Raw genomic sequence first — 16,602 nt, forward strand, 5'->3', positions numbered from 1 at the left:
GCTACTCGGGAGGCTGAGGCAGAAGGAATGCTGGAGCCCAGGAGTTTGAGGTTGCTGTGAGCTAAGCTGATGCCAATGCCACGGCACTCTGGCACTCTAGCCGGGGCAACAGAGTGAGACTCTGCCTCAAAAAAAAAAAAAAAAAAGACATATGGTTTGAACCCAAAACCTAGCCCCAAATTACAAATATTTTTTTTTTTTTTTTTTTTGAGACAGAGTCTCACTTGTTGCCCAGGTTATAGTGAGTGCCGTGGCTTGCAGCAACCTCAAACTCCTGGGCTCAAGCGATCCTCCTGCCTCAGCCTCCCGAGTAGCTGGGACTACAGGCATGCGCCACCATGCCCGGCTAATTTTTTCTATATATATTAGTTGGCCAATTAATTTCTTTCTATTTATAGTAGAGACGGGGTCTCGCTCTTGCTCAGGCTGGTTTCGAACTCCTGACCTCGAGCAATCCACCCGCCTCGGCCTCCCGGAGTACTAGGATTACAGGCGTGAGCCACCGCGCCCGGCTACAAATATCTAACTGTACTGTCAATGTTTTCTCTACTATTTTGGATGGGGGAGAGGTAAACTGAAATTTGTGCCACCTGGATCAACAAATCCTGCCACTATAATAACTCTTCATCTAATGAAAATGCTGCATACACGTAATTAAGCATGAAATTTCAGATTGCACATGCATGCTTTATGTCTAAAGACAAAAGATATTTAATACCACAGAACTGGCCAGCTTTTCAGGTAGGTAAATTGTTACTTCGGCAGTACAGTAACGCCCTAATTCCATTAAGGCGGCAGACCTGGCTGCAGAGCAGGGACTATTTAGTCTAAAAGCGGCGTTACTCCGCGCGGATGTGGCGGCGCTTCCTACCCGTGGGCCGCGCCGCCGCGGCGCGGAGGGGCCCGCGCGCCCCCGGCGGTGATGGGCTGCGGGCCGGCGCGGCAAGGTGACGAGAAGAGAGTGCTGCCCGCAGAGGAGGGGCTCAGGCCTGTGTGGAGAGGGCCCAGGCGGACACAGACTCCCAGAGGGGCCTCACAGGACGGGAGGCCGCTTCTCGGAGCGGATGCAGCAGGACGCCGCCAGCTCCGGTCGCCTCTCCGTGTGGCCGCCCTGCTGTCGCCGCGGCTCCTCACGGCCGCCGCGCCCGTTCTTCGCCAGACTCAGGCCCGAGGCCGAATCGGAGTGACCAGAGGCGACAGAAAGACAATGGGGCCCCTGTTGCGGGGTGCCACCTTCCCCGCCTGGCTGGCGTTTAGCGGGTGACTGCCTTCCGAGCCGAAAGCCACTCACGCGCGGCGTCCGGCAAGTGCCCGTCAGGTGCGCGGTTAGCCTTCTCGCCGCCTGCGTGGACGCCGGCTCTGCGAGTGTTCCAAACGGGACTGAACCCTCCGGCGCCGGCGCCAGGGCGCGACCAGACCCGCGGCCCAGCCGTGACTCCTCCTTCCTGCACAAGGAAGTAAAATAACATTTTTTGAAAGTGATTTAAAGTTTTAAGTTATTTTTAAAAATTCTACTCTGTATCCAATATTTCCCTTTTAAAGTTTCTTGATAAAATTTATTTCATTTTTTATTTTTTTTTATTTTAGCGTATTATGGGGGTACAAGTGTTAAGGTTATATATATTGCCCATGCCCCGCCCCCCCCAAGAGCTTCAAGCGTGTCCCTCCCTCAAACGTTGCACATCTCACTCCTTTGGTTGTATACACCCATCCCCTCCTCCCCCCCACCCTGCCGACACCCAATAAATGTCACTCCTATATGTCCACTTAGGTGTTGATCCGTTAACACCAATTTGCTGGTGAGTACATGTGGTGCTGGTTTTTCCGTTCTTGAGATACTTCACTTAGTAGAATGGGTTCCAGCTCTTTCCAGGAATATACAAGAGGTGCTATATCACCATTGCTTCTTAAAGCTGAGTAGTATTGCATGGTATACATATACCGCATTTTATTAATCCACTCATGAATTGATGGGCACTTGGGTTGTTTCCACAGCTTTGCAATTGTGAATTGTGCTGCTATAAACATTCAAGTGCAGGTGTCTTTTTCATAAAGTGACTTTTGATCTTTTGGGTAGATGCCCAGTAGTGGAATTGCTGGATCAAATGGTAGATCTACTTGTATTGCTTTGAGGTATCTCCATATTGCTTTCCACAGAGATCGAACTAGTTTGCAGTCCCACCAGCAGTGTAGGAGTGTTCCTGTCTCTCCTCATCCACGCTAGCGTTTATTGTTTGGAGACTTTTTGATAAAGGCCATTCTCACTGGAGTTAAGTGAGATCTCATTGTGGTTTTGATTTGCATTTCCCTGATGATTAGAGATGTTGAACATTTTTTCATGTTTGTTGACCATTCTGTCTTCTTTTGAGAAGTTTCTATTCATGTCCTTTGTCCATTTTTTGATAGGGTTGTTTATTTTTTTCTTGCTGATTTTTCTGAGTTCTAAATAGATTCTAGTTATCAGCCCTTTATCAGATGTGTAGTTGGCAAAAATTTTCTCCCATTCTGTGGGTTGTCTGCTCTCTTGACAGTTTCTTTGGCTGTGCAGAAGCTTTTTAATTTGATCAGGTCCCATTTGTTTATTTTTGTTGCTGTTGCGATTGTCTTTGGGGTCTTCTTCATAAATTCTTTGCCTAGGCCAATGTCTAGAAGGGTATTTCCAACATTTTCCTCTAGAATTCTAATAGTTTTACACCTAAGGTTCAAGTCTGTTACCCAGCGTGAGTTGAGTTTTGTGAGAGGTCAAAGGTGTGGGTCTTGTTTTAGTCTTCTACATGTGGCTATCCAGTTTTCCCAGCACCATTGATTGAATAAGGATTCTTTTCCCCAGCGTATGTTTTTGTCTGCTTTGTCGAAGATTACTTGGCTATATGAGGATGGTTTTATATGTGGGTTCTCTGTTCTGTTCCACTGGTCAATATTCCTGTTCTTGTGACAGTCCCAAACTGTTTTAATGACTATAGCCTTGTTAGTATAGTTTAAAGTCTGGTAAATTGATACCTCCTATTTTGTTTTTATTGCCTAGGATTGATTTTGCTATATGGGGTCTTCTCTGGTTCCATACGAAGCATAAAATTATTTTTTCTATATCTGTGAAAAATGGTGATGGTATTTTGATAGGGATTGCATTGACTGTGTAGGTCACTTTGGGTAGTATAGACATTTTAGCAATGTTGATTCTGCCAACCCATGAGCATAGTATATTCTTCCATCTGTTTACGTCTTCTGCTATTACCTTCCTCAGTGTTTCATAGTTCTCACTGTAGAGGTCTTTTACCTCCTAGTTAAATATATTCCAAGGTACTTTATTTTCTTTGTTGCTATTTTGAAGGGAATTGAGTCTTTGATTTGGTTCTCACTTTTACTGTTGTTGGCGTATATGAATGCCTCTGATTTCTGTGTATTGATTTTGTATCCTGAGACTTTACCAAATTTATTTATCAATTCAAAAGGAGTCTCTTGGTTGAAACCTTGGGGTTTTCTAGGTATAATATCATGTCATCAGCAAATAGTGAGAGTTTGATCTCTTCTGCTCCCATTTGGACACCCTTAATTCCACTCTCTTGTCTGATTGCTGTAGCGAGGACTTCCAGCACTATGTTGAACAGAAGTGGAGATAGTGGGCAACTTTGTCTTGTTCCAGTTCTAAGTGGGAATGCTTTCAATTTTTCCCCATTCACTATGATATTGGCTGTGGGTTTGTCATATATGGCTTGTATCATTTTTAGGTAAGCCCCGTCTATGCCTATTTTGTTGAGCGTTCTTATCATAAAAGGGTGTTGAATTTTGTCAAATGCTTTCTCTGCATCTATTGAGAGGATTGTTTGGGTCTTTGTTTTTGCTTCTCTTTATATGGTGAATTACATTTATAGTTTTGCATATGTTGAACCATCCCTGCATCCCTAGAGTGAAGTGCACCTGGTTGTGATGAATTATTTTCTTGACAAGCACCTGGATTCAATTGGCTAGGATTTTGTTGAGGATTTTTGCTTCTATACTCATAAGGAATATTTGTCTGTGGTTTTCTTTTTTTGTTGCATCCTTTCCTGGTTTTGGTATCAGGGTTATATTCGCTTCATAAAATGTGTTGGGGAGGCTTCCATGCTTCTTGATGTTGTGGAATAATTTCTGCAGGATAGGCACCAGTTCTTCTTTGTAGGTGTGGTAAAATTCGGGTGTGAAACCATCTGGTCCAGGCCTTTTCTTTTTAGGAAGGTTTTTTATTGCTGTTTCAATTTCAGTACTGGATATTGGTCTGTTCAGGAGTTCTGTTTCTTCCTGGTTGAGCCTAGGGAGGCTGTGTGTTTCTAAGAAATTGTCAATTTCCTCCACATTTTCCAGTTTATGTGCATAGAGGTTTTTGTAGTATTCATAAATTATATCTTGTATCTCCGTGGCATCAGTTGTAATTTCTCCTTTTTTGTTCCTGATGGAGCTTATTAGAGATTTTTCTTTTCTGCTTCTTGTTAGTCTAGCCAGTGGCGTGTCAATTTTGTTTAGTTTTTCAAAGAACCAACTTTTTGTTTTATTAATCTTCCATATAGTTTCCCTGTTGTCAATTTCATTTAGTTCTGATTTGATCTTAATGATTTCACTTCTTCTGCTGGGTTTGGGGTTGGTCTGTTCTTCTCTTTCCAGCTCTTTGAGATGATTCGTTAGGTTGTCTATTTGTGATCTTTTCGACTTTTGGATATAGGCATTTATCAAAATAAACTTTCCTCTCAGGACTGCTTTAGTTGTGTCCCACAGGTTTTGGTAACTTGTGTCACCTTTGTCATTTAGTTCAAAGAATCTTTTGATTTTCCTCTTGATTTCCTCGTTTACGAAGTGATCATTCAGCAGAAAGTTGTTTAGTTTCCATGAAATGAGAACTCCTGTTAGGATTGATTTCTACATTTATTCCATTGTGGTCTGAAAAGATACACGGTATAATTTCTATTTTTTTAAAATTGTTTGAGACGTGCTTTGTGTCCTAGGATAAGGTCAATCTTAGAGAATGACCCATGAGCTGATGAGAAGAACGTATATTCAGTGGTTTAGGGGTAGAATGTCCTGTAAATGTCAGTCAGGCCCATTTGTTCTAGAGTTCTGTTCAAGTCCATTATTTCTTTGTTGATTTTCTGTTTGGAGGATCTGTCCTGTGCTGTCAGTGGGGTGTTAAAGTCTCTGACTATTATGGTGTTGTTGTTTATCCATTTGTTTAGATCAAGTAGAGTTTGATTTATGAATCTGGGTGTATCAAGGTTGGGTACATATATATTTAGAATTCTTATGTCTTCTTGTTGAACTGTACCCTTCACCATTATATAGTGACCTTCTTTGTCTTTTATTACTTTTGTTGATTTAAAAACTAAGTTATCTGTAATCAGCACTGCCACACCAGCTTTCTTTTGGCTTCCATTTGCTTGAAATATTGTTCTCCACCCTTTTACCTTTAGTCTAATTGCATCCTTGCAGGTTAGATATGTTTCCTGAAGGCAGCAGATACTTGGCTTGTGGTTTTTTTATCCATTCGGCCAGCCTTTGTCTCTTGAGTGAGGAGTTCAAGCCATTCACATTTATTGAGATAACTGATAGGTGGGGCAGATTTCTGTTCATTATGTTGGGTTGAGCTTTGTTGCTTTGTTTTCTCTCTTGAGCCATTGTGGTGTCTGGGCTTTGATCTTTAGCTTTGAGTAGATTTACATTGGTGAGTGTTTATTGTGCTGATCCATGGGTAACACTGTTTTGAGTACTTCTTGAGCGGCTGGTCTTGAATGGTGAATTCCCTCAGTCTTTGCTTATCTGAGAATGTCTTGATTTCTCCTTCATATACAAAACTTAGTTTTGTAGGTAATAAGATTCTAGGCTGGGCATTGTTCTGTTTGAGAAGAGTGAGAATGGGGCCCCAGTCTCTCCTTGCTTGTAAAGTCTCAGTAGAGAAGTCTGGTGTTATTCGGATTGGCTTTCCTTTGTATGTTACTTGCTTCTTTCGTCTTACAGCTCTTAGAAGGACCTCTTTAGTTGATATTTTGGTCAGTTTGATGACTGCATGTTGTGACGTCTTCCTGTTTGCATTGAATCTCCCAGGCGTCCTCTGAGCTTCTTGAACTTTTATATCGAGATTTTTAGCAAGGCCTGGGAAATTTTCCTCTATTATATCTTCAAATAGCTTGTCCAACCCTTGAGTGTTTTCTTCTTCGCATTCTGGTAACCCTATGACCCTCACATTAGGTTTCTTTACATAATCCCACATCTCTTTGTAGGCTTTGCTCTTTTCTCTTGTTTCTCTGCTCTATCTCTGTGACTGCTTTATTTAATTGGAAGGTGTTATCTTTAGTCTCTGAGATTCTTTCTTCTGTTTGATCTACCCTGTTCTTGAGGCTTTCCACTGTGTTTTGTAGTTCCCTGAATTGATTCTTCATTTCCAGGAGTTCGGTTAAACTTTTCCTCATTGTATGGATTTCTTTAGTGAATTTTTGTTCCAGGTCCTGGAGTCTTTTTGTGTTTTCTTTGTGTTGGTTATCCAGTTGTTCTTGTAGGTCGTTCAATTTTCTTATCATCCACTTTTGAAATTCCTCTTCTGTCATTTTGGTTGCCTGATTTTGGTTGGTGTCCATTTCTAAGGGGCTGGTGCTCCTCTTTGAGGGTGTGATTTCCATTTGGTTCTTCATATTTCCGGAGTTCCTTCGCTGATTTCTTCCCATCTGGATCAGTTGTTGCTTCTTGCCTTTAGGCTTTTATTTGGGTATTGACAAGCCTTGTTTAGTCTCTGAGCCGGTAGGTGGTGTTTGTGGTAGAGATTCAACCACTCCCTGTATGGTGAGTCAGTAGGTGCCGTGAAAAGGGTGTGCAGGATGTCCTCCCTGTCAGTAGGCGGCTCTTGCTTGGAGGAACAGGCTACACTATTGTTTTTGTGTCCTGTTATCAGCTCTTGTTCTGCTAGAGATGCACTCTAGTTCCTCTGGTGGTCATTGGGGCCCTGGAACTTCCAGGTGTGTCCTTTTCTCCCCCTCAGTGAGGGCTGGTCTAGGAGAGAGTCTGGTCGGAGCTGGGTTGGTAAACCTGCCCTCAGGCACCACCAATGCTGTTAGCAGGCGTCAAAGTTCTGTTCTCTGCTTTCAGGAAAAGCTGTCAGGGAGGGGCTGGAATGGCCCCGCTCAGTCAGAAAGTCTAAGTGTGGGGTGGGGCTGTCTGAGACCCACAGTCTGGAGCAGGCCTGGCTTCTTTCCACCCTCCCCAACTCCGAGGCTACTCCTGGGCCTCTGCCAGCAGGCCAGACCTCACACCACCAGGCCTTCCCTGCTTGTGATGCCGACCGGGAGGTTCCCTGCGCAGGAACGCCACCTGGGCTGGGCACACGGCCTCCCGTTGGGAGGAGGGTTGCCCTCTAGGACGCTGATCTGCCCCTGAGGGCACACTCACCTCAGAAGGCTGTTCACGTATATCCCTTCTGTGCCCCGGGCAATGCGAGACCTGGGTGCACGGGATCTGGTCTGCAGGTCTGACCGCTGAGCCCCACAGTTCAATCCTTAATCCCACCAGGGAGAGGAGTGCCAGTCCCAATTTACCCTCGGGGAGCCCAAGCTGGGTCTGTGTCTCTCAGCCTCAGGGTCTGCCCCGTTCTCCTGGGATCACCTGGCCAGCAGCACCTGGGAGGGCTGGTGGGTAGGGAGCTCACCATCTGAGTTCCCCTCAGTCAGCTGTGGGGCCCCAAAAGGGAAGGTCCCATCCCGTTCCCTGGAGGTGCCTCTGGCTGGTGGCTACGTTGTCTCTCTTGGCAGCCGCGGATAGGGACAGGGGAGGGGAGAGTGTAGCAATGTGGCGCCTGCTGCTCGGCTCGGGTCTGTGCACAGGGAAGTGCCCACGGGAGTTGGGAGCCTGGTGCCGCGTCTGCTACAGGCTCACCGCTCGCTGGCGGCGGCCGTCTCTGGGCTGGTGTCCGCAGGTCTCTCCAACCACTGGGGAGCCCACCAGCAGTCCGAGATGCAGGGGAGGAGAAAGTTAACTGCTCCACCTACCCCTGCTGCTGGTCTCCAGGCTGCTTGGAGTTCTCTGCTTCCAGTTCTCCTCTGCAACCTCCTCCCGTGGAGTCTCCCGTGGTCTCAGGTACCCTCCTTCCGACCCTCGTCCGATGTATGCTCGTCTGCTTGCTTCTTTCTTCTGATTTCTCCTGGAATCTGTCTTTTCTGCAGAGACACTCTGTCTGGCTGTGTTTCTCATCCGCCATCTTGATTCCCCTCCTCTTATTTCACTTTTTAACTCCAAATTTGCCTGAAAAAACGTCGGGAAAGTGGGATTCCCGACATCACAGGTCGTGTAACGAGAGGAGAGGTTCGTTTGAGCTCACCTGTGCGCTGCTCTCATGGCCTTTTCGCTCCCTGAGGCGGGTCCCTTCTCAGAGGGTGTCACAGTGGCTGGTCCAGGCCAGCCCGTCCCGACAGACGCTTCCCTTGGGACTCCGCGGCCAGCCCACTCTTCCTTCCCACCCGGCTCTCGCCCTCTTTGCCCAGCAACAGAGGCCTTAACTCAGAGAATGTCTCTGATTGGCTGAAGATAGGAGGGTCTCCCGCTCCTGGGATCGGTTTTCTTCTTCTTCGCCTTGGCCTTGTTCCTTTATTCCCCACAGGGACCAAGATTTACTTGGTTAAAGCAGCAGAGGGCAATGGCCCTCCCAGCCAGTCTGGTGCTGGGACTCCACACTCTGGCGACCCTCCAGAGCCCCCAGGAAGCAGGGGCCATCAAGGGTGAGTGCTGAGGGTGACTGGGGCAGCAGAGATTTAGGGAGCTGTGTCACACGAGGGAGACGGCGTAGAGGGTGGCTGGCCCTCTTCCTCTCTGGGTCATGGGCAACTTCCTTCACCCAGAGGTCCCCAAACGCCCTCATCTCTACCACGGCTGTCCTGGACCTAAATATAAGTGCAGCCAGTCCAGCCGCGCCAGGGCCTCATTCAGCCTTCGCTCACGTTCAGATTCCCCCCATTCCTCCCTTTCTGGGACGCGAACCTCCACCCACTGGTGCCCAGCACCCTGATCTCTTCACCACCACCTGGCATGGAGTGTGCCCGTTCAAGTCCAGCTCTGGTGCAGTATTTATGGCCATGTCGGTGGGCCGTGGTTAACTGTTTTCCAGTCTTTGTTCTGCTCTGGACACGAGCTCCTGGTGTGTGTGTCCACAGCTGGTTCATTGTTTTATTTCACTGGCCTGGCACTGTGCTGGTCCCTCACGGTAGTCCCTCAGTGACTGCTGCACAAATAACTTCATAGAAAATTCTACACGAATCTTACCGATTGAAACCCAACCCCTAATTTCCAAAAACCTGGGCTTCAGTTATGGAAGAGATACGTTCAGTCATAATGCTCTGAGATGGAAGAGTTGGGACATGAACCTGACCTTCTGACTTCTTGTCCTCCTTGCAATGCCTCGGGCTGCCTTTTTCTATCCCCATGGTCTCTGGGTCACAAATCTTAATTCTTACTGCTGCCAGTCATGGCCTGTTCCCCCTCACACACCTGTGCGGCATCTCTGTGCAAAACTCCACTGTGCTCCTGTCCTCAGTCATATCCTCCTCGTCCCACCCAACAGGGCCACCAGCTCACACACGGGGCCCGATAACACAGCCAGAGCAGGTGATCACAGCCAAGATTTAACTTGTGGAGTCCCAAGCTTGTTGTTGTTTTTTTCCAAGCTTGGTTTTAGACAGCTTCTTCCCTTCCCAGTCTGAGATGCCAGCCTGCACCCGTGTGTCCGTGCTGCCACCGTGTGTTGGGATGTGCCTTTTTCCCTCCATCCTCTCCCTTCTGCTCTGCAAGGGCCAGCTCAGTGTCAAAATAGAACTCTGTCCCACACAGAACCAGGGGTGCAGCCCAGGCTCAGAGACTCAACACATCCCATATCATGGATGAGACTGATACATTTATTTCTCTCTCCCTGACTCCAGACTCACCCAATACGGCTGACCACACGGGCTCCTATGGACCAGCCTTCTACCAGTCTCACAGCGCCTCGGGCCAGTTCACCTATGAATTTGATGGGGAACAGCTGTTCTCCGTGGACCTGAAGAAAAGTGAGGCCATGTGGCGTCTGCCTGAGTTCGGCAATTTTGCCCACTTTGACCCACAGGGTGGGCCGGCCAGCCTCGCCATGATCAGAGCCCACCTGGACGTCCTGGTGGAACGCTCCAACCGCGCCAGAGCCCCCAGTGGTACCTGGCCCTCCCTCAGCCCGCCCGGTCAGGCAGGGGGAACCAGAGAAGCTTCTTCCCGCCTCCCAGGCCTGTGGTGCACTGTGGCACATGCTCTCTCAGATCCCACGCCTGCTGTGCCCAGCCCCTTTCTCTCCCAGGAGGCTCTGGTCTTCCCAGGCCCCTTCAGCACCATCTTCCTTCTTGAGGAATGACCCCTCTCACCTGCACTCCCACCCCGGCCAGTCAGATGTAGGAGCTCCTGGTGCCCAAGTGTGTTTCCCTTCCCTCCCGCCCCAGCGGTTACCCTCCCAGAGCATTCCCTGCCTGCAGATGGCTGGATAGGAGGAATCGTCCCTTCCTCCCAGGCCTAGCAAGGCCAGCCCTAAGGGACTCAGGGCTTTGTTCCTCCTAGTGCCTCCAAGGGTGACCGTGCTCCCCAAGTCTCAAGTGGAGCTGGGTCACCCCAACGTCCTCATTTGCATCGTGGACAACATCTTCCCACCTGTGATCAATATCACCTGGCTGCGCAATGGTCAAACAGTCACCCAGGAAGTGGCCCAGTCCAGCTTCTACTCCCAGCCTGACCATTCGTTCCACGAGTTCCACTACCTGGCCTGCGTGCCCTCACCTGAGGACGCCTACGACCGCCGGGTGGAGCACTGGGGCCTGGATAAGCCGCTCCTCAGGCACTGGGGTACGGAGCCCGTCCCCAGCCCCTCCCAGACCTGTGTCCCCTTACTCTAGAACCTCTTCTTGTGCCCTGGTGCCCCCCCTTTCTCTGTCAGAGCCCCAGGTGCCTAATCCACCGCCAGGTGCCACGGAGACCCTGCTCTGTGCCCCGGGCCTGGCCGTGGGCCTGGCGGGCTTCCTCGTGGACACTGCCCTTGTCATCACAGGCACACGCCTGTCCAGCGCTCCCGGGTACAGAAGCCCCAGCAGTCTGGGAGGTGGCGGTGGACAGTGGACGACTCTGAGCAGGGCAGGGGTGGAGGAGCAGAGATTCTGTGGGGAGCAGAGGGGTCAGCGAAGGGGATACAGACAGCAGTGGGCAGGGAGGAGAAAAGCAGAGGTGGGGTGAGGCAGTGAGGTTTGGGGGAGGTGGGCGCTCAGGGCTAGGATGCTGGAATCGTGAGCTTGAACAACCTTGGTCGTATGGTTTTTGCATCTTTAGGCAATGACCTCTCTGAGAGAATCAGGTTGTGGGAGACACAACCCGGCCGGTTTCTGACGGCCCCTGTGTGCTCAGAGCCACGGTCTATTAGCGCATTCCCGCCGTGCTGACTTCGAACAGGATCCACCTCTGTCCTAGGCCCCCTGCTGTCTGGCAGTACTCATGGCAGGACTTCTGGGGTAGCACCCAGCTCCCTTTCTCCTTCAACACACGCACGCACACACACTCCAGCTCTACCCAAAGCTCTGGCTAGCAGCACTGAATTCTTTAATGGTGTTTGCACCTTATCTTTTTACCAGGTGTTGGCCACTTCTCCTGGGGTGTGAGGCATGTGGGGAGCTGGCAGACGGGACCCTGAGTGGTGACCACTAAGCCTGGCCTCATGGTGCTGGGGCTGGAGCCATCCTCAGGCGTCCAGCTGTGTCTTGCTCCACTTGGCCTGTTGCGTGTTACCATTTCACATGGACTTCACGAAATGTGCCCCTGGATTCAGACTAGCCCTGAAAGGGCCGCAGAGTATCCTGTTCCTTGTGCCTCCCTCAACCAAGGACAGCTCTGAAGGGCGCTGGGAGAGGGGAGGCTCGTGGGGTTCCACTCCCATCTGGGTTTGTGTGGTGTGAAGAGGCCATTGGTGTCCAGCCATGATGCCATCCCCTTTTTATACATGCCCTAGAGTCCCATGCATGACAGAGAGGTCCAAGGCTGAGATAAGATGGCTACTTCCCGCAGTGGTCGATCACAGTAGGCAGGAGGCTGGCAGCATCGATGGGCAGGGCATCTGGGAAGAGGGGCGGTCTAAGAGAGATCCACCACAGCACTCTCTAAATATGTGGCCTGGAGGATTTTAGTTTACTGAGAACAAAATTAAAAACAAGCAAAGAGACAAGGAACCATACAAGGTGGTTTTGTCAAGTACCGAATGAGTGGTACAGACAAGTGGTTTTCTTCCATCCGGAAGGTACAAAAGACTCACCTGAGAGCCTTTTGAAAGTGCAGGCCTCACCCAGACCTACTGGAGTAGAATCTCAGGGACGGGAGGGGCAGTAACAGGCAGCCTGTAGTTTTTAACATGCTCCAGATGATTCTGCTGCGGCCATGCTGGACCTCGGCTGTGGTCTGGGAACTGGGGCCCACTGGCCTAGTCTGGTGTTGTTGGAGATTGTTGGAAGGAGGGATCCCTGAGGTCGGAAGTGGACCAGGAAGGCTTTCTGGAGAACCTGGGTCCGTTAGGGCATCGAAGGTGATCAAGATACAAGTAAGTGGGGGCAAGATGGGAGTTTGAATCATAATCATTTGGTCCTGGAAAAACAAAGAAACCAAGAAATGATGGGGACTCGGCGGACTTCCCAAGAGAGAGTACGTCGAGAGAAATCAATGACCAGAAGACTCTGATGGAAGTGGGGGAGGATCGTCTTAGGCAAGGATTTTGTTTGCTCGTGACCAAAACCCTCCTAAAATGAGCACGTGCAAAGTAGAGGGTATTTGCAGTAGAGACGCAGGCTGGAGCGCAAAATCCAAGGACATGTGCCAGCCAGGCTCACAGGGAGGAGAGCATGGAGCTGGAAAGCCCAGCGACCTGGAGCTGCCCCTGGTGCTGTCTCGGGGCCACGTGGTCTGTGTTCTCTAGACCGCTCTGCATGTTACCCACATTCTTCTCCCTCTGTGGACCGACTGTCCTTTTCAGCGAACACATTCACCCTACAGCTCCCGACAATGTGTCTCTCAGCTCTCACCACCCGCAGACCGTGTCTCCCAGTCACAATTTTAAATTCTTAGCAAAATAAGTGACAAGTGACGGGCCAAACTTAGGGCAGGTGTCCATCCCAGCCCTGTGCACTTAGAGCAGGGGGACAAGGAAATAACAATTTCCCTCATCAGATAAACTTGGCTGCCAAGCACCCAACTCTAGGGAGAGGGGTTGGGTTGTTTTCAGAGAAAGAAGTATGGTTTTGTTCTCAGAAGACACTCCAAGATATGTCTGTCCCCAGCATGCCTGACATCTGCTGATCTTTTGCTTAAAAGTTTACTTGCTGCATCATTGGAAAGGTGTTCCTCTGATCTCTGTCCTAAGGCTTAATAAAGTCATTAAAAGTGTTTCTTCTTTTGACCAAAAGAAGTGTGCTTTTTTCCCACTATGCATATATTACCCAGCAGTCACTAGAACTTCTAGGAGCCATTCCAAATCTTTTATATTTATGTATCTTCCTGTAGACTCACATTTTTTTCTTCTAGTCTCAAGGTAGTGTTTCATTTTTTTAAATTGTCTTCCTGTATTCATGATCAGGCGGGGCACAGTGGCTCATGCCTGTAATCCCAGCACTTTGGGACGTTGAGTAACAGGAGAATCACTTGTGGCGGGCCTGGGCAACATGGTGATCCTGTCACTATAAAAAATAGAAAAAATTAGCCGTGCACAGTGGCACTTGCCTGTAGCCCCAACTACTTGGGAGCCTGAGGCAGGAGGATCGCATGAGCCCAGGAGTTTGAGGCTGCAACGAGCTGTGTTTGTGCCACTGCATGCCAGCCTGGGTGACAGAGAGAGACCCTGTCTCAGGAAAAGAAAAAGAATAGCCCATCAATAGCCACCTCCTCTTCTATATATTCAAATTCCCCCTCTTTGTAGGCCCCTCCCTACAGATAATAAAGATGTCCCCTCTCCCATATAATGAGAACACCGAATCTCCCCTGCGTCCTACAACCCTGCCCTTCCCCGCACCCCGTGCTCCTCCCAGTGGTGCCCCTCTTCTCATCCACTCTCCTTTCAATTTTAATTTTTAATAAAATTACATTATGTGCACAGTTTAAAGAGTCAAATAGTTCTACAAGATTTGCTAGAAAAACCCAACGTCCAGCCCCCTTCCCTACCATGCCCTCGCCCTCACAGGCATTAACTTTCAACTGTTTTAAGGGATGCCGTTGGTATTGACCTCTCATCTCTAAATAACATGTTTGTGTTGCTACATCTAGATTTTTCAGCTTCAGGCTCTATCTCTTTACTTTGCACTGTGGAAGAGGAGGACTTCGATTTTTTTCATCCTCAAAGAAGATACATACGCCCTTCCCAGCCCCATTCCTCTCACATGGCTGCACTGTAACCTCGGCTCGGTCAACATGCAGGGTTTATACTGTGAAGACCAGGTAAAGGCAAACCATAGGGTGAACCAAGCTCGCTCTTCCTTCCCTGGACGCCTTGCAGTGTTCCCTTTGCTTGGTTTGGTTTGTACCTGCCTCTAACGCATCACACATTTCCTCACAGCGCAACCAGCCACATCAGGTATTCTGTCAATTTCATCATCAGATAAAACATCCCAGAGCCTTCTGTCGGCTCCACTCTTAACTAGCTGCCCTCGATGGCACGGCCGTCATCCTGGGATGGCTCTTCCACCCTTGTCAGGATTTACCTGTCCTCTGTGTTGGATCTTCTGGGTCTTGTACCCATTAATTACCCTTTGTGGCCTGCCTTATTTTGGCGAGGCAATCCTCCTTGAGCTACCTGAGAAAGCGCACGCGAGGCAGGCTTTCTTTGCTCTGCATGGCATAAAACGCACTTCATGTATGTATTCTCATCGAGCGCACTTCGATGACAGATTGTATGAGTATCAAATTCAAGGTTGGAAACCATTTCCATCAGAACTTTTAAGGCATATCTGCATAGTTCCTTAGTTCCTAGTGTTATTGTTGACAAGCCAAAAGATATTCAGTCATAAAACTTTGTACGTGATCTGTTTTTTTTTCCCTCTCTGGATGCTTCTAGAATATTTTCTTTGTCAGTTTATTCTGCTTTAAATTCTTATAGGTGCTCCATCACCTACAGGGTAAAGATCCTTTTCAAACTGTCCTCAACGTACCATTTTAACGTTATTTCTATTACTAATAGCTCCTCCTGAAAAATAGTCAATACCAAGTCACAAAAACTCTCAGTCTACCCCTCCCCCTGCCTTTGCGCAAGCTGTTCTCTGTTCTCTGTGCTGGGCCTGACTTCCTCTGCCAACCTATCAAAACTCTGCCAGTTCTCCTGGGGTCCAGATTAAATGTCACTTCTTCTATGAAGCCTTCCCGATCCCACAGCCAGTGTGCTGCCATTCTCCCACTGCAGTACACGCCGTGTTCTGCCCCGTGTCAGCGTTGCAGCGCGCACGTCTGCCTCCCACTGACTGCTCCTCTTGGGCAAGGGAAATCTGTGACTTATATTTCCAATACTGTCACATTGCCTGGAGCATAATGGGCATTAAAATCCTTGTAGCATTGTATTCAGTTCAACTGTTTGTTTCAAACCCAGTCTTCCCTCATTGCTGTGCAGCTGGTGCTAACATTGGCTACCGCTTACCGAACACAAGCCACACGCCAGGCCTTGGGGTGAATGTTTTTCATGTATAGTGGATTTGAATCTTGGTCTACAAAATCAAGAAATAGTGCATAGAGTGCAAAAAAATGCTAAATTTCTTTAAATAATCTTAACTCCAACTCAAAACCTACTCTTCACCCATGAGGCTGGTTTTCAACTCAATCTCAGTGATTACTGGGGCTTCTCTCTCTCACAGTCGGTCCAAGGTTTCGTGCCCGAGGCAGTGCCGAGGCCCTGGAGAAGCCCTTTCGGTCTTCCTGCACCACCCAGCCTGCTTACTTCCAGCATGCTCGGGTCCTAAGTTGCATGGTCCCTTCCGAGTGGCAGCTCTTCTGCTTCTGTTCCAGGCTTGGGGCAGGGACTCTTTGGTGAGAAGGGATCCCTAGTCCCTGGTAGCAGAACTGCAGAGAGGCGCCACACTCACCTTCTCCCTTCCCTCAAAGCCCCCTCCCACGCCCCTCCGCCACCTGCCTTGGCTGCTGCGAGGGAACAGGGCTCTCATAGGCCCCACAGACCGCTGTGGCCTCTCCAGTTTGCAGGGACCTCCCCGCTCTGCCTTGCCTTCCTGCCTCTTCCAGGCATTTCTCTCGCTCTCTCCCTGGCACAATGTCTGGGACACCTGGCATAATGTCAAGTGAACTTAAGGCTTTGGGAAACCCAAAGCCAGATGAGGAAGGGCCTTGGAGGTAACATCTGCTGTTTTCTCGTGTTACAAACCTATATACAAGGAAAGAAAAAAGAAAAGCATTACTCTGCCACACATGCAGTATTTCATTTCTTCCTTAGAACCAATTTTCAAGTTAAATATGATGATTCCATTTTACAGAGGAGGAAACTAGCATTCAAGTTACTTAACCTGCCTGAGGTCAAACAGCTAGCAGGTGGCTGGGAAGGCCTGTAGAATGCAAGAGCCCCGTCCC

At 48.9% G+C, this 16,602-nt stretch overlaps 1 protein-coding gene across 1 annotated transcript; it reads left to right on the plus strand.

The window, feature by feature from the left end:
• The first annotated feature begins 1,978 nt into the window (after positions 1-1,978).
• On the plus strand, positions 1,979-11,520 carry LOC105886015 (HLA class II histocompatibility antigen, DO alpha chain). The gene is made up of 5 exons (XM_076003592.1): positions 1,979-8,726; positions 9,921-10,211; positions 10,579-10,860; positions 10,952-11,185; positions 11,495-11,520. The coding sequence occupies exons 1-5, from the start codon at positions 8,645-8,647 to the stop codon at positions 11,518-11,520; spliced, it is 915 nt and encodes a 304-aa protein (XP_075859707.1). The 5' UTR covers positions 1,979-8,644.
• Positions 11,521-16,602: the final 5,082 nt, after the last annotated feature.

The sequence above is a fragment of the Microcebus murinus genome, chromosome 5 (genome assembly GCF_040939455.1).
Source record: "Microcebus murinus isolate Inina chromosome 5, M.murinus_Inina_mat1.0, whole genome shotgun sequence".
Taxonomy (NCBI): domain Eukaryota; kingdom Metazoa; phylum Chordata; class Mammalia; order Primates; family Cheirogaleidae; genus Microcebus; species Microcebus murinus.